The 24,431-nt window shown below is 37.0% G+C and overlaps 1 protein-coding gene across 2 annotated transcripts; it reads left to right on the forward strand.

The window, feature by feature from the left end:
• Nucleotides 1-412: 412 nt before the first annotated feature.
• On the forward strand, nucleotides 413-24,367 carry LOC124162185 (E3 ubiquitin-protein ligase CHIP). 2 transcript variants are annotated; one of them, XR_006865507.1, is made up of 8 exons: nucleotides 413-667; nucleotides 967-1,165; nucleotides 11,718-11,845; nucleotides 19,158-19,277; nucleotides 19,624-19,680; nucleotides 21,131-21,247; nucleotides 22,667-22,913; nucleotides 24,064-24,367. XR_006865507.1 is itself a non-coding variant. In XM_046538621.1 (7 exons), exons 1-7 carry the CDS (start codon nucleotides 548-550, stop codon nucleotides 22,790-22,792), a joined length of 867 nt encoding a protein of 288 aa, XP_046394577.1. In that variant the 5' UTR covers nucleotides 413-547; the 3' UTR covers nucleotides 22,793-24,367. The 2 variants fall into 2 exon arrangements, 1 of the variants encoding a protein (XP_046394577.1); XM_046538621.1 differs by having other exon boundaries at nucleotides 22,667-24,367.
• Nucleotides 24,368-24,431: the final 64 nt, after the last annotated feature.

Raw genomic sequence — 24,431 nt, forward strand, 5'->3', positions numbered from 1 at the left:
TTTTCATACAAATTTGAACTATTGAGACTATGTGTGTACATGGATTTTCAATGATGTATTAGGGCTGGGATCTCAGTTTCATTTTGCTGAATTTATTTCTCCCTCCAAGGGGACTACACTGCTTATAGTCCATGAATAAAGAAGGAGATGAACGATAACAAATTTTTAATGAACACATCTCAACGGAGCTAGTACCAAAATTCAAAGCATTACATGAATTTCGCGGCCAATGTGAATTTTTGAGTTCATTAAAACAATATACGAGCCAATTCAACAATTGCTGCACAAATATCATGAATTTAAATAGGTTTTTCACTTTTTTAAAATTCGTGCGTCCCGCACTGAGTGGTAGCCGACTGTTCGATCATTTCGATGCTTTCGATTACGAGGGCGTCGACCAAAACATATTTTGCGATATGATAATACGATCAAGCATAAGCATGGCGGTCTGGTGATAGGGTTGTGGAATTAGAACGGATTTTATATTTATTTTATAACCTTTAATGTGAAGTTTGAATCTTCGATATCTGTAGAGTGTTTCTCGAACATGAGTAAGTATATGTATTCAACGGCAAACCTAACTGACAAAGAGTTGAAGGACCAAGGAAATAGGCTATTCAACTCCAGAAAATACGAAGATGCAGTGTCTTGCTATACTAAAGCTATTGTAAGTATGGAATCGCGTTACATTTGCGAAGACTTTTTTGTATAAGCTTAGTTGATATTGTGTTGTCACTCAATGCTCCTACTCGTTACCAGATGTAAGAAACAACCGTCCATAAGTTGTCATTTTGCTTGTCAGTTTCTGGTTTCTTAGTATTTATTTGTTCATTTTCCAGTTAGCAGTGTACTCAACCAATAATTTGAGCTAGTGTATCGGTATATACAATTTTATATCCCTATGTTTAATGTTGTTGTGATAATATCTTTGTTTAGACGTGGTAATGATCATGGATCTCTTTTCAGATTAAGAACCCGTCAATGCCGACGTATTTTACAAATCGTGCACTGTGTTACCTTAAGTTAAAACGATGGGAAGCGGCTAGTCAAGACTGTAGACGTGCTCTAGATGTTGATAGCGCTCTGGTGAAGGGTCACTTTTTTCTTGGACAGGCGCTCACTGAAATGGAGAATTATGATGAAGCAATTAAACATTTACTTAGAGGTAAGTTCCTATTTTACCGTAGTAATTAATCAATATGTTTTCAGTGTTGCGATAATACCTGGTAGTTTGTGATGTCAGTTTTAAAATTGGTCAGTTCAAGCCTTGTCTGGTTGAAGTAAGCTTACTTAAGTGGTGTACGTATTTCTCTTAGGATTATGCCATTATTTATATTTTAGCGTATGATGCAATGGTTGTCTGAATAAATTTGTCATTAGTCTCATGAGTACCCTAGTGAGCAGTTGTGAATGTTGATTGTGAGGTGAAGTTGGCATCTCTTGCAGGTTCCCAAAAATGTGATGTAGTTTTCCAAATCACGTGGCTCAAATTGAATTATTGATCTATATTGAATTATTCTCTTGTGTTCTTCCTTGGAAGGCTACTTGGGTGTGCCACTGGGTTATTGTTAACAATTCTGCCGATGTCTTGTAAACCAAGCCGGCTCCCATCTTTAGGGCTGATGTCAGGAAATGTCTTGGTCCTCCTACTGAAGTATTTTCTTAATGACTGGTGTGTTACCATCACTGGCCAATCTTTTTAAAATATTCAAAAGGCATGGAATTGATTCCTACTTTCGACTCTCTGCTCTGAACTCCATGCGGATTTGCAACTCCAGGCATCTAATGGATACCCTGTGAGTATGGGCAAGTGTATCTGGGGAAGTCGGGGAGAGTCCACTTTAAGTAATGAGGTTAAAGGAATACCAAGGACCCATCAGACTTCCAACCTGAAAAATCTGCTGTGGCATAACATGCCATTAACCACAGCCACTCCATCCATTGGGACAGGGTAAAAATCCTGTGCCGTGAGGCAAAAGTTTTGTAGAGATTATCAAATACCTATAAAAACTCTTCTCGAGATACTGCACGGGTAAGATTATATGAGAGCGCCGATGTTTCGGGTACTGAATCGCTACCCATTCTCACGGCTACTGTAGCCATGGCTACTTTTTATTATTCAGTAGCCGTGAGAATGGGTAGCGAGTCGCGGTACCCAAAACGTCGGCGCTCTCATATAATCTTACCCACGCGGTATCCCGAGAAGAGTTTTTACATGTTGTTTGCCGGGAAAGTGTAAATGCATTCCTCGCCATAAGCACCATCCGCACCGCGCAGGCATAAAGGAAAGTTCAAGAGACCCACGCAGGAAAGGTGAATAGACGATGAAGAGGACGCATAGACCGACCAAAAGAATATGCACGCATCAACAAAAAGAGTGTGAGGACTTAGTCGAACGCAAAATGAAGTCGGGATTTAACAATATTTTATCCTGAATGTACTGAGCGAGGACGGATGTTGATTTTTATAGAATGTTATCCTGATTTTAAAAAAGGCCATTTATTTATATTTTCAGCATAGGAGAAAAATATGCTGATATAGTGGCGAGACTTATGAATTTAAGTGGTAAATATATTGAGATCAATTTTTTATATTTTTAAAGGGGCATTAATCATAATATAAGATTTCTTGTAGCAGTCATCATCATCGTAACCATTGAGGTACAGTAGACTCCCGATTATCCGGCTGCGGTTTATCCGGGTTGCGGATTATCCGTGCATGATTTTCACTCTCGCTCAATTTTTTCCGCGATCTTTGTTTTTAAAAATCCTACGCAAAATCACCAGAATTACTGCATCAATGCTAGGACATACGGGGCTTATCATTTCCGTTAGAATCCCCTTCGTAAAACGGAAGCGATCGCGCTCTAGTTGCATTCACGGGAGCACCGTGTTCCTGTTTTCCAAGCCTCGCAGTGCGCGACCGCGCTCCTTGATCACGGATACAAGTCCCGCAGCAGTTTCAACCCGGGCAACTTGTGCGAGACGCGAGTACGTGGCGTAGTGCCTGACAGTGTAGTTTGCGACGTGAAGCAGTGGTTTTGAAGCATTTGTGCAAACCTTTTTCCTGTATCCGTTATCACACAGCCGCGGATGCGTGGTTTTCGAAACCAGGCCATACACAAAGCATTAATAATACGAGTACATCCACGCTATCGTCGCTAAAAAAAGATCGCGAACTGGCGAAGAAAGCTCTCAAGGAGTCTTGGAAGCACTCTAAAGCAACACTATAACTGCATAAATAATAATACATATATTGTTTGTTTTAAGAAAATTATGAACATTAAAAGACATTTAACTGAAAGTTTGGATTATCCGTGTTTTCCGATTATTCGTGCCATCTCTCCCCATCATTACCCCGGATAATCGGGAGTGTACTGTATTAAGAAAATAGCTGAAATTATCTAAAAGCTTTGGTAGACTATGCAATGGAGGTGCATTTGTTGGATTGAATATTGCCAAATGTTAGATTCTTTGTCAAAGTGGCCTAATGAATTTGATTTTTTAATGCCCTACAGCTCTGGCATATTGCTATTTCAGGGGCTTTTAAAATATATTTTATTTCACTGTATAGATTCAAAGTAGATTAGATTTAGGTTTTAGGATAGATTTTAAATGTTGTAAGTCAGAAAATGTCTTTAAAATAGTTGCAAATTCATCTCATACTAATTCATGGTGGCCATTAGTGGCAAATGTGAAGGGTGAGGCTACGAGATTAAGACTATCTAAAATGATTTCTTAAAGACATAATGTTTTGTGGCTTGATCTTCTTAATTTTGTGATAGAAGGTTATATTATGTTGAGAGTAAATGGTAATGTAAGTCTCTTGGTGGATTGTGAGTTTGGCTAATGATAGACTCCAGATGAACAGATAGCACATGCTTAAATGATTATCTGCAGCAATGTGGTCACAATGAGCTCTGGTAGTCTAGACTCTCATGCACTTCTTAGTCTTGGCAAATGACTTGGAGATAGTGAGGTAGGTTGGGGAAATTAAGGTTGGGGGTAATCTCACAGCAATAGTGGGGGTCCAAAGAAGTTACCATTTTTATCTAGCATAAAGTGGATACCCCAGGGGGCTACAGCCCCCATAGCCCCTCCATCACTCTGAATCTACCACTGTCGTATAGTAATGTATTTGGAGGAGGCAACTACAGTTGCGGTCATTGCAACATGAGGGAATGATAGGCTGGGTGTGGTAGAGAGAAACCTGGTGTCGCCATTAGTCTGCTCTTAACAAAAGGCATCAAGGATTAGCCCCCCTAATCCCTCTGTGGATTCACCACTGTTTGTTACCAAGTTTTAGTGTATTTTCATTGAAGCTACCCAGCACATTGTTTTCTATAACACTGTAATGATATAACCCTTTTTGTATTCAATGTTACTTATGACCTATACTGTTCAACCATGGGCTTTCATATTTAAGTGGTGCATCTTGCATTTTGGTTGTGAAGTGCTGTAAACAAGTAATTTTTTAGGGCATGATGCCTATAGTGTGCTATCTTGATATTTTGGATATGTATAGTAAAATGTATGAGCAATAACATACATTAAGGGGGCATTTTTAGAGATATACAAGGTCAAAGGTCAAGGTTGATAACTCGAGTGTTGAAATTCTTACAAACAGGCCATGTTGTATATCAATGTAAATCCCCACGTAATACCTTTCCAAAAACATTACCCTTTCCACCCAACCCCACACGATCATGTGGGTTCGTTTAAAAATTTCCCTTGGTCAATTCAGATTACTTTTGTGCATCAAACCGGACTGTAATGATCATGTCAAGTTTGTGCAAGTTCCAGTGTACGCTCTTTTTTTGTTTCGCTCGGTGACCTATGGTGACCTAGATGGTAGCAGGGTCATGTAAACATTGGTATTTTGAGAAGCAAAAATTTTGATAGTGGGATAGGGATAAGTTTCATTTTTCTACCTTGTATAGAACCAAAAGTTATAGTCTTCCTTTAGAGAGACACTGAAATTTTGAAAAATTTCCAAAATTTGCTGTTCTGAAACTTTTGTCAAAATGTCACTTTTCTGTGTTGAATTGACATGGAATTACCTGAGAGGCTTTACGCTGTCAGATAAAGTGTTGGTCATTGGGAATTGTATCAAGAATAACTAGAATTTTAATACCTATTATGTAGTAGATGTATTGATTTTAGTCTGCTGCTTTTGTTCAACTTGTATCGAATGTATCTTGGATGCTTAATGCACTGAATAGTAGAGGCCTTCACGTTGTAGAAATCCATCTTACTGATTTGTGAATGAAAAACTTTGCTGTTTCTACAATTTGGAACTTTATTTTCCTGACTAGTTTCGATACACTGTATCATATTCATAGGACTAGCAGTACAAGTAGCGTCGTTGTGGGTTATATACCAAAAAGGGGAAGAGTGGAAGGGGTGGGGAGGGGAAAGGGGTGGAGTAGTGGAAGTGAGGGAATATGGAAAGCCCTAGGAAGGGGGGGGGGATAGGAAAGAGAAAGGAAGCGTACTTAGGGAAGGCGGCGTGGGTTAGCGTCATGGGGATTCTTCGGGTGCAAAATTGGGATGTCCAGGAGGGAGGAGTGGAATGGGAAAAGGTGGTCATTAGTGATGGGCTCTTTCTTCTTGACTAATTTCCAGTTGCTCCCTGATGTCCATTTGTGACCCTTTCTTCACACGGTGCAGCAACTCCGGGGTGAAATCCGCCTGATGTCCTTCTTCAAGGACATCAGGCGGATTTCTTCTTGGATGCTTAACTTACTGAAAAAGAGGGTTAAGGGAGATGATTATAGAAGAATGGAATATAGAAGCGAAGAGGGCCCAACTAAATAGTGAAACCAGGCAAAGTCAATAATGTGCCAGCGATTTTAGAGGATTTTCCTGTGAGGAAGAAAAATCCATCGATTCAATCGCTAGATATACTTATATGTATTCTTGAACACTGAAATACTTTTGTCCCTGTCCATTTCTTTTCTTTTCTTGTTCTTTTTGGCTAATGCAAAGGGAGCTTCTGTGAATAAACCCCTGCTGTAATCATGGTAAATCTAAGTGTCGTAATAGAGCAACTGGTAGAGCACCCGGCCAGCAACCAGGAGGTTTTGGGTTTAAGTCCCGGTCAGGCCGCATTTTTACTCTCTGATTTCTGGCTTTTTCCATCTACCACAGCACCGTTATCCTCATGCTTTTTCTATTTTATGTTCCTATCCCTTTCTTTCCTACCCTTTATTTTTATGCTTGTGCTTAAAGCATTGTGTGAATGAAAGTAGTATATATATACCAATAAAGTCATAGGTTAGGAAAGAAAGGGATAGAAACAAAAAAGGGCATTTTTACTGTCTGATTTATGGCTTTTTCCATCCACCACAGCTATGTTGACCTCGTCCATTTTTTTGCTTTTATGTGTGTATGAAAGAGAATGTCTATTTGTCTGTTTGCTATGCGTTTCCATACGGCTGCATGGATTATGACCAAAGTTTGTGCATAGGTGCTTCTCCCAAGGACTGTACTACTACTTCCTTTTGTTGTAATGTGAAAATTAATATTTGTAGGGTTTTGCATTTTTACGTTCAAGGTGATGATGAATGTTTGTTTTGTTATTTATTTACGTTGCCAATATAAAAAGTGATTGTTGTTACGGCCTTGGGATATAGAAGACGAATAAAATAGTTTAAAGACGTAAAGAAGATTTTTCTTCCGTTTTTTGACAGATTATGAGACTTAGTTGCACTAAGTGTTGATGCGAAGCGAAGTTTTTTCTTTTGATGGTGTGAACGGCGAATACGTTTGAGGTTAGAAGAAGTGAACCCCATAATTGTTCTTTGTAAGTTCGGAATCATCAAAAATGGCGGAAGAAAAGAAGATGTGTATCCCAATACTCGACAGCGATAATTACGATGTATGGGCTGTAAGAATTGAAGCTTTTTTAATGAAGAAAGATTGTTGGGAAGCGGTAAAAGGTTTCCATCCATACATAACATTCGGCAGTGATGGAAACGAGATAGAAATGGAAGACGAAAGCCAACTCCCACCACAAGAGGTTAGGCGCCGTCAGCGACAAAATCAACAGGCCAGAGCCATTATCATACAATACGTAGATGATTCATTTTTGGATGATATCGTGGGACTGGACCTAGCGAAGGATATGTGGGAGGCATTAAGAGACATGTGCACCACTTACGACGTGTTCCAGGAGATAATGTTCCTAAAGGAAATGGTAAATACCGAAAAAACGGAAGACCTTTCCATGATGGAGTACATGAGCAAGATCCAGAATTACAACCGTAAAATTACTAAGTGTGGCATTAATCTCCCGGATAGAGCACTGGCTGCGTTCTACCTCATGGGTCTGCCTCGAGAAAAATATGCTGGGTTTATACGAAGTATTTACAGAACAAATGAAGGAGACATAACATCCAAATATGTTAAGTCCCAACTCCTGCTAGAAGAGAAGAGAATGAAAAATGAGGATTACGCGAAGACAGAAGAACACAAGGCTCTCAAGGTAAAGAAGAAGCCAAACATACCTAAAGTAAGCAGTGAAAATAAATCACAAAATGCTCTAAAGAAACCTATTGGGAGAAGATACATTAGTTTCACATGTGAAAAGGAGGGGCATACTGCAAGATTTTGTCCTGCCATACAGAAGCAAGATGAAGAAGAGAAGAAGTCATCAGCATCAGTAGTATCAAGAGGCTATAAAGTACTCTGCATGCAAAGAAATCCAAACCATGCAAACAACGGCATATGGATACTGGATTCAGCAGCATCGGATCACATGAGCCCTAGGAAAGATTTGTTTGTTGATTTCAAACCCCTCTCTGGAGAAGTAACTGTGGGTGATGGTACATCACTAAAATTAGAAGGTCAAGGATCAGTGACCATCCAGATGTCGAATGAATGTGGTGGATGGAAAATAAAGTTAACTAATGTGTTATATATTCCTTGCCTCCAAGACAATTTGATTTCGGAAGGGAAATTAGAAGAGAAGGGCTTGACCATTGTGAGGAGAGACGGAAAGACTACTGTTAGCGACGAAGAAGCTACTCTGTTCCAGGGGTATCGCGTTGGTTTCCTGTATTACCTCACTACTGAAGGGAGTGCTTCTATTTCACAAATAAGAAAAAAAGCTGAAGAACATGAAGGTATGAAAGCATGTAAAATTGCAGAAACAACATGGCACAACCGTTTGGGACACCTGCACCATGAAGGGGAAAGAATCGTAGTCGAGCAGAAGAAGGCTTCCAGAGTTTCTTTTGCAAAGAGGCACACACACCTTGAACCAATGGACCGGGAGAAGAGGTTGGCTGAAGTAGAAAAGCTGGAGACATCGCTTCAGGAGGCAGAGAAAGAGGCCAGCGATTGGAAAAGGAAAGCAGAAGTTAGTAAGGCAATATCAGCGGCTGACCAGGCAGAAATGGATGCCTTCAAAAGTCGTTTGTCCACAGTAATGGCCAAGGAAGAGCATGGTGACCAGCTAATACTATTCCTAAATGAGTGTTTGAAGAGCAAAGATAGTACTATTAAGGAGAAAGAATTAGAAATGAAGGCAATGGCAGAAGAACATAGGAAAGAAAAGAAAAATTTAACGATGCAGCTGATGAAAGAACAGGCAAAAGTCAATAATTTGGAAAATACACTGGAGAAGAAAAATATAATGGTAGAAAAGTTACAAGAAGCCCTCCATAGCATGAATGTTTCTCAAGGCTCAAATGATTACTCACTGGTAATTGCCGCAATGAGATCCGGAAATTTCAAGTCCTCGGAGTATGCTTTAAGAGCCATGATGCAGGCTGCTGAGGCTGAAAAGCTCAGATTAATGGAATTGATGGCTGTATTGAATAAACGCCTGAAGGAAGAGCAATCACAGAAAGACTACGCCTTGAAACAACTGGAGATGGAAAAACGAAAGCAGGAGAAGGCGATGACTTGGGAGGAGCTCGAGGCGAGAGGTGGAGAGCCAGAGGAGGTGACACCCATCCAGGGGCCAGGGGAGGTAATCATCGCCTGTGAAAATGAGCCTGCCTATGAAGGAGTAGCGGAAGGTGGTCTACCACATAGGTCTCAGAGACAGAGGAATCCCAAGACCTGTCCCTGCTGCAGAAGGTCCAGATAGCAACATTCCGGAGGATGCAGAGGAGGCACTGAGTGGACCAGATGCGGAGAAGTGTCATTATATCATATATCAAGAAGTATTATTAAATATGATTATATGTCATACATCAAGAAGTATCATTGTATCAGGGAGATGGTAAAAACAGGGGAGGTTTCATTCCAGTTAGTCAGATCAAAAGATGATGTCGCTGACATGTTGACAAAGCCACTGTCAGGAACTAAGACAAAAGAATTTTGTAAGATGTTAAATCTTAAGGAGTGCTTAGAGATTTATATTTCAAATTATTATTTTGTCAATCCCGAGGGGAGGTGTTAGAATACGTTATTAACAAAATAAGCAGCGCCTGGGTGGAATTCGAATAGGCGTTGCCAACGTATTGTTTATGCATGATGTTTTTTGTGTTCCTTTCCATCATCCTCGAACGAGGGGAGGTGTTGTAATGTGAAAATTAATATTTGTAGGGTTTTGCATTTTTACGTTCAAGGTGATGATGAATGTTTGTTTTGTTATTTATTTACGTTGCCAATATAAAAAGTGATTGTTGTTACGGCCTTGGGATATAGAAGACGAATAAAATAGTTTAAAGACGTAAAGAAGATTTTTCTTCCGTTTTTTGACACCTTTAAGTCATTTTCTCATTCGTTTGTTACGTCACATCATCATACCTCTGTGGTTGGACATCCTACTGGTCAGGCGTGCCTCTTGACATTATGGAAGGGAAAACATAAATCAAAGAATACTATATGTACTTGCCTATTAATCCTCTTGGTGCAAACCTTTTTGCTGGGGCACGCATTCACGTGAATTTTTTTGTCTGCGCATGAATAGACACATAACGAACAATTTTATGGAGTGGCGTATACGCTGATTCCAAGCACAATATATAGAAATCGTTTTTTCCATTGTTTGTTGTTTAGCGTATTCTGCTCACTGTCTTACTTCTATTTTGAGTCAATAAATATTAGGTGGGGGACTATCACCATACCTGCTTTGTTCTTTTATCTGAAAATCATACTATGTGACCATGAATTCCAAGTTCCAGGTTTCCCACTTCTCTGGGTTCTATCCTTCCTGAGCAATGACGGGTGTCCTGCTAGTTTTGCATGAATAATGGGAAGAGGTTTATAACATGTGGTATAAATTTTGGTGTTTTATTATTATTATGAAAATGATTGTGATCCAAGATACTGTGGGAAATGTGATACCGATTGTTGAATTAACATTGAGGAAAGGTCAGCTTACAAGTGGGGATGCTTCTTAGGCTTATTTTTGTGAAAGCAAAATATGATGTACTTACATATTACAGATTAGATTGATAGATAGGAAAATTGAGGGTAAAAATATTCACAGCCTTTCATAATGTAAGGAGATTGAAATTACTAGCCTATTTTTTCCATGTAAAAGACAGGGTTATTAGCACTGATAAAAATTTCTGTTACATATGTACGTGGAAATGTTATATATGTATAAATAACTGTTGTCTCTGGTATCAAAATATGATAATCTTAATTTTGACCAATTCCTTTGAACTATTCTTTACATACTTCTATGTTGAGGAACAGTGGTTTCCATAAGTTTCTTCACAAATTGAACAATGCCACTTTCGTCACAGTTTGGACATTGAGTTTCGGTATTTTCTATGGTACCAGTAGGAGGGCAATTTTAACAAGATTCCCTTCTTCTGTAATATTGTTATTACTACATCTTTAAAGGGAAATGTATGTGGGATATGTGTAATGTCTCATGAGTTGTGCTGCTCATGCTTGGAAATAAATGCACCTCCTAAACTTCAATTTATTTTCTCTTGTAAATTGACCGATCCATCAAAGTATATTTTCATACAATTAACTCAGTAGCCGTATGATGAGAGTTAACGAACATAAAATATATAAAAGATCTGCCGCTATGCCATTGCAAATAATGCCACCCAAATCTAGTGTCACTAAATCAAAATTCAGTTTGATTTGGTGACACTAGAAGATTGGTTCGTTCCTGTGCATGACTTAAGAAAACATGTAATGAGACACTACAAAAATCAGAGAGCGAGTTGGCATAGTGGTAAGGCAGCAGATTCTCACTGCAGTTGTATGAATGTGGTGGTTTGAACCTGCTGGAGGGAATACTTATTCAATGATACAAAATGGCAGTAAGATATTTTATATGGCAAACAATACTGCACTATGCAAGATGAGAATGGATGCTTTGCCATTCATGACTCTGTTTGAAGCAGCTTTTGGGATCCATAAGAGCATATGGTCAATTCAAGTCTGTGGCAAAAGATGATTCTTGGATCACCTGAAAGTGGCCTTTATGTTTGCCTGGTATATTGAGTTAACACATGTAAAATGGCATTGAAAAATATTTTCAATTTGTAGGTTCATTTCATACCTAAATTTTATACCTTAATGTGTCTTAATATTATTGGTATGTCTTAATGTACTCTTTCAATTTGTATATTAGTTATGTGTAACCTTGACTATGTGAGTTGGTAAGTTATTCTGAAGCCTTTCAAAAGGAAGCCATAGAAGTTAAAGTTCTAAGTTTGAGTTTTCTGGGACTTCTTGATGTTTTCTGTTATTAGATGTGTCTTATTTATTTTTGCCTATTCCTGCATCTTTCAGCCAATGATCTAGCTAAGGAGCAAAAATTAAACTTTGGTGATGAAATTGCTGGTTTACTTAGAATTGCAAGGAAGAAAAGATGGAATATTCAAGAAGAAAAAAGGATTGCTCAGGAAATTGAGCTGCAGGTATACAATTAATATATCCAACAATTTCTTTGATTAAAACAAGTAAAATATTTACTTGTTTATTCAGTCACTATTCTTTTAGTAATAGGTGTTGCATTTTTTTGGAAAATTATATGATTATTTGCTGTCTATAGTCAAACACAGAATATAGGACACATGCGTGCTGGAGTACTGGAGGAAGGGTGGCAGAGGGTTTAAATTAGAATATTCAAATCCACAGAAGTTGGTTCAATTTATAGAGAGGAGATGAATTTAATAAAATATAATGCATTCAGGAAATTATTTGGAAAAAGGAGGAGAGAAGGAAAGTTATGCACAGACTAAGGCAAAAGCATATACAGTAAAACCTCTATGTAGTGAACCTCTTTACATCATAAACCTCCTTACTTCATGCCACCCCTATAGTCCCGTCAGATTTACATGTAAATTTATCGGCAAACCTCTTTGTAATGAACGTCTTTATATTGTAAAACCTCCACTTATCATACCAAGGAGATACCCCCGAGACAGCCTAACTACCTCCGCAAATTGTACCGAGACAACTAGAGACCATTAATGCAGCCTCAATTACATACATAATAATAATAATAATGGAATGACATTTTCAGCAATAAAGGTTTCACTGTTATTTTTTTTCTTATACACCTTTAATATGCTGTAATTTTCACGTTAATCATTAGTTGTGGCCATTTTTTCCATATGAGAGCATACCTAACAGTAAATAAGAAAAAAGGTATCCAACTATCCCAATAATTTTAAATGGCTGTTGAATTAAAAGAGATCACATCGTTTTCTCTCAAATCATGGTAAAAAAACCATGCAATAGCGCACACTTTCTGTTATTAATAAATATATGTTCACTAATGCATGCATGTTCGTTTAAACACAAACATAATGGTTTTAAAGACGGTAGTGTCTTTTATTTCCGAAGGATATGAAAAAATGATGCCGATCACTGAAACCTCTCTATAGTGAACCTCCATGCATCAAATTGCCCAAATTTTGGTCCCCTCCATTACGATGTAAAGAGGTTTTACTGTATTGGGGAATAAACCATAGACTGTGGTCGAAAGGAATACTGAAAGAGATACTTGGTGGAGAAAGCTATGCATAGAAATGGAAAAGTTGCAGAAGGTTTGTGAGGTTGCTGTATGCCAAGCTAAAGTTGTTTTCAGGTGGCATGAGAACTATTCATTCCAAAAATTAAGGCTAAGAATGGAAGTATATTAAAAAAAGAGGTTTTAAATAGGTGGATAACAAGGAATATGTGGATGATCTATAAGATTGGGGGATCTGTCTAGATAAAGAGGAGGAAAATACATTGGATGAGGATACACCCACTATCTGTTTAATTGTTCTAATTTTTTCCATGGAAAATGAGCACTGATTGATACGGTACCCTTTGAGCCATTAATTTCTGTAAGTTCTAATATTATACAGCTTTATTTGTCTTAGTGTAAATGCTGTAAAAATAAGTTCACAAATTGTGAATTGCCATTTATGCATTGTTTTTATTCCACTTGTTAGACATTTTGGCTATTAGTACAAATAACAGCCTATGATCTGTAGGCTTTAACCTAAGCCATTTGTGGTATATGTTAATTTCTTATTTTCACACGTGCTATCGTTTTAAATTAATGTGAACTTCAACCGAATTGATGTGAAATTCAAATGCTAATCAAATGAGTTATAATCTGGGAATGGGTGTTATCTGTCACCAAGAATTTTAGATGTAGAAATTAGAGCCCTTTGGGATAAGTGGGCTAGGGCAACATCGCATTTGATCTTGTGAAGAAATTAGGGAGAAATTAGAAAGAAAGAAGAAATTAGGGAGGACCTAGAAGAGAAGTTGTTTTTAAATCATCCATATGAAAAGAAATGGTCTGGGATTGAGGATTTTGTGAACACATTTTTGTTTGTGCTGCAGAAAAAGAAGAAATGTGTAATTTGCAGAGATTAGATTAGTATGGTGTGGACATAGTCTAACACAGGGGTCTCCAAAATATGGCCCCCGCACTCGTTTCAAGTAGCGCGTGATTCTCGCTCGTTTAACTCTGTGAGACGCTGCTATTACACGTCAAAGTCGCCGGCCCGCGGGGCGATTTGGAACTTGGAATGTGGCCCTCATGGCCTAGTAAATTTGAGACCCCTGATCCCACATCCCATGCAGCATAAGTGGTACTAAGGATTATTTATCAGTAGAGGAATGGAGATAAGGTCAAACAATTATTTATGGTCAAAGATAAATTCTGTGTCAGGGATAGAAAGCCATTCGGTGGTGCAAGAGTTGTTGCAAGGCCACCAGCAGAGAGGAATATAATATAACCATGATGTATATATGTACTGGCTTTTTTTATTTTGAAAATGTAATTGATAAAGCTAATGGGTTTGTATCCAGAAATAGCTATTTACTAGAGAGACAGGCATTGCATTTCTAATAAGTTTATGGCTCAGACCAGTGGTGTAACAATGGGGGGGATGTATCCCCCCCTAAAGTCTCAGAGAAATCAAAAAAATATTTGAAAATCTTGTCTGGATTTGATATATAATAACTGTATCTGCTTAAAGTTGAATTTTACATGCCAAAATGATGTAAAATGCATATTCCGGCATATTATTTTTCAAAATATTTCCTGACCTCCCTGTTTCCTTGGGGGCTAGCCCCCACTAATCCCTCTCATCCCCCCCCAAAGCCCTCTCATCCCGTCCAAAGCATATTCCTAGTTACAGCATATGTGAATGCAGCCAATGGAAATTCAGGGAGGGCAAATAATGGGAAAGCTGTGAGAAGAGGATTTCTAGTATTGCCCTTGCTGTTTAATGTGTATTATGAGCAGTGCTGTAGTTGGAAAAAAATTTAGGCGGTACTCACCAAAATTTCCAACAGCTGAACATGTATTATACATCCAGCCGCGAAGGTATTTTAACCGGTACCTACGCTTATAACAAGTTTGGATTTTAGGGGGTCCAGCCCAAATACAGCACTGATTACACTGGACAGCATGGAAATCGGCCCTGACACGATTCCTGTTGATTCTCACGTAAAATGACCTCCTAAATCCGAATATGAACTCCGATTTTCTCCATCACCCACAATTTTCGGGGGAGCTCCCCCCATCCAATTTTTACCACTTTTCGGTCATTTGGAGGAATGAAAAGGATTATTTTAGCATATAAATTTTTTCTAGGGGTTTTGAGGGGTGCAAAATCCTAAGAAATTAATATATATGGTACAGATGTGGATTTGGGGGAGGTAGTCTCCGTAAATTGTGTAAAAACGCATTATAAATGATCAATTTTGTCATTTTTCGCAAATTTTCACGTATTATTAAAACTTTCCAGCTTCCATTTTGTATCATCCTCCCCGAATGATAAAAATATATAACAACAAGAAACAGCAGTAATAATAAAAATATTTTGCTGCATAGCATAGCAACAATAATTAAAATATGTAGGAATAGCTCGGAAGATTCACTTTACTGTGCTGGCCCTTGGAGTGCCTCTCCCGCTCCGGCATGGACGGCAATTCTCTTGCTTTCGCAGCTAAAAAAAAAGGAGAGGTAATACTGTCTAATTACACGAAAAATATAAGAGTGAGATATTCTATTTTCATTGGAGTATTCTTTCTCCTTAATCATAGAGTTCCACAAAGAATCAGCCTCTCAAATCAATTACGGATATTGAAGTTGTCGTCATCTTTCCTCGGTATACCTCTAGTGATCACAGAGTCAACTCTTTCGGTGCTTTGGACAAGGATCCTTTTTTCCCTGTAGTTTAAATTGTGCAGAACAGTAAAAGTTGTTTTACTCCGACTTTTTCCAAGTTAATATCAGTATGTGGGCTTGAGTTGTGATTATTACCGTGATTTAATCAGTAATTATGTTACGCGTGTGTAAAAATCATCCTCATCACTTCTGCTATGTTTACGGTGAATTGACTTAAACATTGTTACAATAACCTCTTTCTTTAATTCTTAAAACTGCTTATAAATTTTACTCTGGCTACCAAATTAGCGGTCAGGGCTAGGATTAAGCTCCAAGTGCTTGCTACACCACTTGTTACAGTAATTTGACCAAATACTTGGAAAAAACTACTATAACATATGGCACAAAATTACGCCTAAATGGATGCCAATCCCTTAAAAAAGGGCATAAAAATCTTTTCCTGTAGGACAAGTCAGTCAACAATGAAATTACTTTTTACGTAAGATGAAGGCTTGGTTTGTTTTACTGTAATTAAATGCATTGTTGATAGAAATGATGATGCCATGTGGCCCAGAAAAATGGAGACTGTTTATGGATTGGTCACTTGTATACTAGTTACACACGCTGCTGATATGAAGGATACGTAGGGAAATATCAGCCGAATCCTTGAAAATACTGATTATCGTGATTATAATTGGTAAGTTTCCGCTGATCTGAAAGTTGTTGCTCTACTCACATGATTGCAATCAGACTTCACGAAATACTGCTGCTTCCTTTGTGAATACAACAGCCGAGCCCGAGAAAAACATTACATCTTACGGAAATGGCCTCTGTGAGAAAGTTTCACTCATGGTCATAAAAATGTCACTAATGTTTCCCTGGTTCCGACAGAAAATATTCACTTGCCACCATTGCACATCAAACTAGGACGGATGAAATATTTTGTGAAAGCAATCGACAAGTCAGGAGCTGAATTTCAATTTTTAACTTTTAAGTCCTCGTCTTAGTGAGGCTAAAACCAAGGAAGGAATTCGTGGGCCCCCAGATTAAGAAACTTTTCCAAGATTCGACGTTAATGAAACACCTGAATCGTAAAGAAAATCGAGCTTGGCTTGGATTCTGAAAAGTGTGTTAGAACTTTTTGGGTGGCAAAGAAGTGATGATTATGTCGCCCATGTCGAGGAATTGCAGTCAGTGTATTAGGCCGTTGGGTGTAACATATCACTTAAAATGCAATTTCTTCATTCACACCGTGACCTTTTCATAGAATATTTTGGAGCTGTTTCAGATTAACATTTGGAACGGTTCCATGAAGAAATCACCAAATTTGAGTGGAGATTTTCAGGGAGTTGAATGCGGGCATATTTGTATGTATATTAGGCCTACTGCTGGTTTTTGTAAGAGAAATTTCTACCTGAGTGTATAAAGGGAAATCAAATGCCAAATTACTTATGTTATTCATCGTTCTTCACATTTGTGACTTTTCTCTTTATTGAGTCGCATGTGGTATTGAGGGCGCCAGCGTGGTAGCGTATCTTCTGAACTGTTAGCACACATTTTCATTATTTTTTTCAATGCAGTGTTCTTAAATATTTTTATTATTGCTGATACAAGCTTTTGATATATTTTTCCATCAACCTGGGATATTTCGGGTTGGGGAAGGTGAAATGGGAGCTGAAATATGAAGAAAATAAGTGAAAAATTGCGAAAAAAGGAAAGGTTGATAATTTTTAATGTGTTTTTTTAATCATTGATGGAAACTAATCCCCCCAAATCTATATCCTTACCATTAATTATCATGTTTTAGATCTTTTCACATATCAAAAACCAAATAAGAGATATAAATGCTAGTATAATCCTTTTCATTCCTCCAAATTATTGCAAAAGTGATGAAAATTAGAGGGGGGCTTCTCCCCAAAAATGGTGGGTGATGGAGGGAAACCGTTGTCATATTCGAATTCAGGAGATCATTTTACATAAGAATCAGCAGGAATGGTATCAGGGCTCGAGAAAAAATTATTTTTGCTGTCCAGTGTTATGAGTAGTTGTTAAAGGAGGTATGGGAAAAGATTGGAGTTTTAAGTAATGAGAAGGATGTTCAAATCATTGAGATTCTGGGATGATCTGGCGTTAATTTGCATTTTGGCAAAAGGTTTGTAAGCACTTGTCGATTCATTCTGTGAAAGGTGCGAGGAATATGGCTTAAAATCAACCACAGGAAGACCAAAGTTATGTGATTTTGTAAAGCATAATGGGCAAGGAATGTGATAGTAAACATATAATGAGATGAGCACAAATTTGGTGCTGGTGGAGCAGTTCAACTAATTGGGTAGCACATTATAACAAAACAGATGCAGCTGGAAGAATATAGGAAGAGAAATGTGTTGCCAAAAGGAGACGTTAATGAAAGAGGAAAGGGCAAATGAGAGGATCATTATGTAAGTCTAAAGATAAGGCCATTTATGAGACTTATCTAGAGTGAAGCACTTTACGGTGCGGAAATGTGGACTCTGGAGAAGTAGGATGAGAAATGAGTGGATGTGTATAAGAATGGCAAAGGTGAAGTGGATGATCTGGAAAAGAAACATCAAAGTCCTGAACATGGTGGGCAAGGTGAGGAAATTTGTAAATTAAATGCAATGGAGATAATGAGTGATGTTATGAATCATGCTAGAGGGAAGAATATTAGGTGAGTAGGGGAGGAAGAATAGTGAAGGATTTATAGGTAGGAAGAAAGAGAACAGGCTAAATTGTGAATTATGGAGAGGGAGACTCAATTTGGGTGGGTGCAATTGTAATGCAAGTAAAATGAAGATAGATTTTAACTAATTGCTGAAGCTTTAATACGGAGAGTGCCACATCTGGAATATTTCTGTTTTCCTCATTTTTTAGGCAGTTAATCTGTCACACTTCTCATGTTGTTATTATCCCCTTAAAATTTTGTTGATTGGGTGATCTTACTTTTAGTTTAAAATCATTGCATGTTTTAACTAACAAAGTAGGTTAACAACGAAAAAATTATAAATTGATATCTACAAATTTTCATGCAGTCATGTAATAAGCGAAGGCTGATAACTCACCCACTTTTGAAATTTCAGCAGCCTACCTTCCTTATAGCCCTCCCAGCTCGTGTCATTCCTCTTCCTCTCTATGCATTTTACCTTCTCTATTTTCCCACAAATCCACATTTGGAACTCCTCCTATCTTCTCTCATCCTCCCTTCAGTTTCCATGTGCTGCTCAGTTAAGTGATTCATTCCTAAATGTATGTACTATGTATTTGAAGCCGTTAGAGAATAATGTAGGAGGTTAAGAAAATACGTGTACATATTTAAAACAATATAAATATTTTATTTGATAGAATGTATTCTTATTTCATTCAATATTCCAAAGTTTTTAAGTACAATACTTTTATTCCCTTCATACGTCACATTCTTGACTTGTGGTAATGATAGGATAAGAATACAATCAAAGTAACTGCCAAAGAGCCATCAGCATTCCCATAGAAAACTACTAGATTTATAATAATATTATCATTTACCCAAATGATTATTTTCTATCCTGATTATCTTTCAAAAGAGTTATAAATACCTATCTTTTACATTACAGTCCACCTTAAACAGGTTGTTAAGAGAAGACATGGAGCGTCAGGTAGAAAAGTTACGAAGTGAGAGTGGAGAAAATGAAAATGAAATTCAAGATAAAGTTATGGAAATGGAGCAGCAGTGTGTAAGTATGCTTGGTAATCTTTGGCAGTAAAACATGTCCTGAGCAAAATTTGCCATTTATATCATTTTCTGTGGCATATTTCATTTTATCCAAAAAATTCTCATTGAGAATGAGAATGGCATTAAATATATATTTCTTTCTTCAGAATGACTGATCACTGTCTGTCATTCCAAAGAATGTTTCTTTCTTTCACGAATCTAAACCTGTTATGTATCAATTATTTTTACAATGGTTTATCTTTTGCTTCAATTTTCATTCATTTCTGTCGTTTTTTCCAGAAAATATTTCTGTTTTTTTTTGATCAAATAAATATTTAGAATTAATTACTCTTTATTTCTTTTTTCAGGAGAATCATATAAGTGAGCTAAATTCTCTCTTTGCTAAGGTGGATGAAAGGAGAAGGGTATGTCCATTCTTTCTTTGAACCTAAGCGATATAGTTGTTGAAGTTTTGGTTACATTGTGGGTCCTTGTCGGTATAATATCATTTGAACTTCATGTTATTTCAAAGTAAAATTGTGGTTTGGATCAAAGTGGTATCAAAATATCATATAGTCAGGTATTTGTGGTATGCAAAGGATGATTTAGGGCATCTATAATTTAGTCAGAAAAAAGATCATTCTTATTTTTCCTTGACCATTATGTTTCTTTAATATAAAAGAAGGTGATGGTTAGCTAATTTTTTTTTGGAGGATTTATAACCCCTTGGAAACAAGTCTCCTTTCTGAGTGATTTTGTGATCTGTGTTTTTTATGCATTGCTCAGCATGAGGGCATTTACTGTGCCATTTGTCAGTGGGCCCCGAAAAGTGGTCACACAATGAAAGGTAAGGTCATCCTGAAAGACTAAAACTATCATGAAATACATAAGGATTCCCAAATGCATCACTGAAAACGGTGTATACTTCAAAAAACACTATGTCCTAAAGGAAACTCTTGGTAATAATGAACATGAGAGACTACTTTTGATGCAGTTGTGCAGTTTTTTTTTATAACTATGGGAATGCCGAGATTGAGGTGAGGTTTACACATTTGCCACAGAGCTGAATCTCCCTTGCTGGGTTCAGACTGCTGTTGGGTTACAGGCTTACAGTGGAAGCTTTATATTGCTCTTGGGTAGTGAGAAATCATGTGCTCTAGGGAATTGTCATTATTACCAAAGGTAGTTAAATAATCACCTAAATTCACTCCTCAGATATATGTTCCTACCGAGAGGCAAAAAATGCGGACAATTCAGGGCCTTATGTACTTGGATGACGTCCTTATGAAAAAAAGTTAACCTATGTACACATTATTACACATACACAAATATTAGGCTCACATAAAAACACCATGCTTAATATGAAATGTACATGTTATAACAATTATAAGTGCATAAAAACATCTTCGAATTATGAGTACATAAGACGCAAGTAAAGAAAATCGAAATGCTTGCACTAAAAATTCAGTTTTTTTTGGATAGCTGAAAATTCTCAATTTTCAAACGGCTCTAAATATGTTAATTTCAGCTTTGAAAAAGCAAACTTTTTTGGGAAAATATAAATATAAACATTCTTATTATGTTTAATCTCTCAAAAACCCAAATAAATTACGATAAGTTACATAAAAGTAACGTTTAGCATTGTTTTACCGGCTGGTACCATATGGTACTGCTAGGCGTTAACAGGTTAAATGACCTGAAACTATTTGCTGCCACATTTGGTTTGCATTGTTAAGGTGTTTGCAATACTGATAGCAAAAAGTACTGCTGAAATTAGAAAGAAATTATTGACTAATCTCACCAACCAACCAATTTAGTTTGTGCCTAGATTGAACTTTTAATTTTTATTCATTAGGCATTGTTGTGTATTTTCAGAAAAGAGATGTGCCTGATTATTTGTGTGGAAAAATCAGTTTTGAAATTCTTCGAGAGCCAGTTGTAACTCCCAGTGGAATAACATATGAGAGGAAGGATATTGAAGAACATCTACAAGTAAGCCTTTAGAAATTAATTTACATAATTTAATAACTTACTAATTAATTCTTCATGGTTATATCATTGCAAGGATACACAATTCTGGGTGTTTCTAAATGCTAGAATGTGAAAATTTATAAGTAAATTAGCTTAAACAATCCACAGTTTAATCAAAACAATTTGTCTTTAAGTATTAAGTAATCTAGGAGGATGATATTTTGCTTTATTTCGAAGTATTTATTAGGGATGGTCGGATCAGATACCTCAGATCCAAATATCTGTGGATATTGCCCTTCACCGGATACTTTTTATCCAAATTCGCTAAGACATCTTATCTGGATCAAAAATTTTAAATTAATACTGAAGTTAATGCAGCATCACATTAGAGAAAGTGGAAATAGTTCTGATCCTCTTTTTGCTAGCACCATCGCACTACGATGCTTGTACTACTCATGAACCATTTTGTTTAAAATCTCTGGTAGGGGTTATATTACCGAATTAGAGGCAGGGAAAATTTTAAGGCAACATGCAACAAGCCGATCGTGAGACTCTTCCCAAGAGATTGAACAACCTTCAGGAGAATCTCAGCACCATAGGGTTAAAACCACATCAAAAGTATCAATGCCGCAGATTTCAGACCACCTTCTCCCCTACATCAGCCCATGCCTCTGATGTTTTTTCTGTTTCCGAAATCATACAGACCATAAATCATTGTCTTAGAAGGAAAATATTAAGTTACACGAGAATAATCAAAGCGTGTGTCATCCCTATCCCGTCTCACCAACTGACCTTTTTCAGCCAACCTGCTTCAAACCCCCATTTCTGGAGGACAAATACTAAGTGATTGGCTTTCTGGGCCCAAACATGTCTCAGTAGCTTCGGCAAATGGATGACATGCACTAGGTTTAAAAAAGAAAGATACCAAACGCGACTCATTTCTTACGATATTTTAGTTTTTTTTTCAGCTCAAATTGTTAGCCACTAAGTTTTCTAGTTACAGCCAGACTATACTAATATTCAACATTGTGCAAATAGCACAATTTTCATAGAAACAAGCATATCAAGCATATCATAAGCCCCCTCAAACTAGTAGAGATGGACTGGAACACCAACTGCATATATTATGTAGCTCGTCTGGCTTTGCGTTTGAAAGCAACAATGTCACAGAATAGCAAGATACGACATGTTTGTCCTTGACTCGCTGATTTGTTGAATAATTACTTCGTTTTATAGTAGGCCATTAAAAGTCATTTGGATCCAAAAATATCCGAAGATCCGACAACTGAAATCAAGTATCCGATCCAGATCCGAAAAAAATCCTGGATCTGTCCATCCCTAGTATTTATGCAATCTCAGTGATGAAGGAATAAGAAAATTTTCATCTGAATGCAGTTGCTAAAAACCATGACGAGACTGACGATATTATATGTATTTCAGAGAGTGGGACATTTTGATCCAGTAACTCGCGTGAAACTTACCCAAGATCAACTCATTCCCAACTTTGCCATGAAGGAAGTGGTCGATGCATTTTTGCAGGAAAATGAGTGGGCTTTGGAGTACTGACACTGGTTTGATTGGACTTCTTCTCGTTACCAGACAACTCAGTTTCAATTTCGGTGCAAACTCTGTCGGGGATAAAAATTTTGAATTGAGATTGGATGCTAATTACGCATTTGGCTGCCAGGTGAGGTTAATGATTTTATGGCTGATGTCTTGTGAGCCCTACTGTTCAGGTGCAGTTATTATCATTGTTTGTGCATGTTTAGTATAAATTATAAAAAATAATTTCACTTTTGCTGTTATTTTTTCAGTAATAATGGAGTTAGGTACATTTTTGAAATTTCTTCCTGCATTGAGTGTACACTTTACATTTTAATTGATATTGCATTTTCTCTTGATATTATGTTGCTATATATTCTGTCTAATTATGAATGAAGGCTACTCTAAAAAACTGAAGAGCTTATTTTAAGGTTAGTGACTGTTTTGGTGCTTCACAATCTTGTGTAGATTAGACTTTGAGTTGCAACAAGTCTTCAAGAACTGACTTTAGTGTTGTGCATTTCTATGTCCATTCCTAAATGGAACTTGACAGCTATAATCCATTGCAAATGCCAACCAGATGTTTATCTTTATGTACATAGATTTCAGTTATATTTGAACTTTGGGGGATCTCAATTTGACCTCAGATTATCAAAGAAGCATTCTGTTATGGATGGATGTAAATTCCGAATTCACTTATTTTATAGTGATTAGGGGAGGAAATGAATAATTCTGTTGATTTTAATCTTGCTATTGTTTAAATGATGTATAATTTACCCTCTGTGTGAAATGAACTGTGGATGACTCATGCTATGGTATGTTTTCCCAGCACAGTTAAACCGAGTACTTGTATTATGGACCACTTGTGAACATTTCTAAGATCTGTATTTTTTGAATTGCTCTCAAATGCTTTAATCATAGGTGTTTAAAGCTCTTATAATATTAAATTTCAGTTTATCTTGTATTTTATTTTTATTTCTTAATCATTCTTTAAATTGTGCATCATTAAGCTTGTAGGTCTCCGTTAAATATTATATTTTAGTTACTCTTGCACTGTCACATGAACTATATGAGCTACCATTTGTTGAAGTCATCCATTTTTCATAGTCCCTACTTTTTCTCTCACTCATGCCTGCCAGGTTAATCGTTAATTGGAGAATTTCAAAAAGTAGGTGGATTTTACTTCCATCATTTCACATTCAAGAGTATTGAGAGATGAAAAAAGTAGGAATGGTAAAGTTGATGTATTTTACTTCAGGTGGCTCACTTTGTCCTAATTTGTTCCATTTTTCCAGGTTAAGGCTTTTTTGTGGTCAGTGCCCAATGATTTAAGTCAAAACATAAAAGATGAAAGTTCATTTCATTGTTATGACTTTGTCCCATGTATGTCCACTTGAAATGGGAAGACATTGATCCTAATGATGAATTTAATTTGTTGTATTCTAATGAAAATTTAGCTTATTATCTGCTCAATCATGATATAATGTATTCTCTGGATTATGTAACATTGTGAAGTTGGTGAGTTCAAACTGTATATGTATGATGTTGAAATGTAAATATATTTTTATTTCTTGTGCCTGAATAAAGTATGAAAAATTACCAACTGTGCCTGGAATTTTTCATATTTCTTCAGTTATTAGCAGGTTAACGTGATATATATATG

Source organism: Ischnura elegans, chromosome 1 (genome assembly GCF_921293095.1).
Source record: "Ischnura elegans chromosome 1, ioIscEleg1.1, whole genome shotgun sequence".
Taxonomy (NCBI): domain Eukaryota; kingdom Metazoa; phylum Arthropoda; class Insecta; order Odonata; family Coenagrionidae; genus Ischnura; species Ischnura elegans.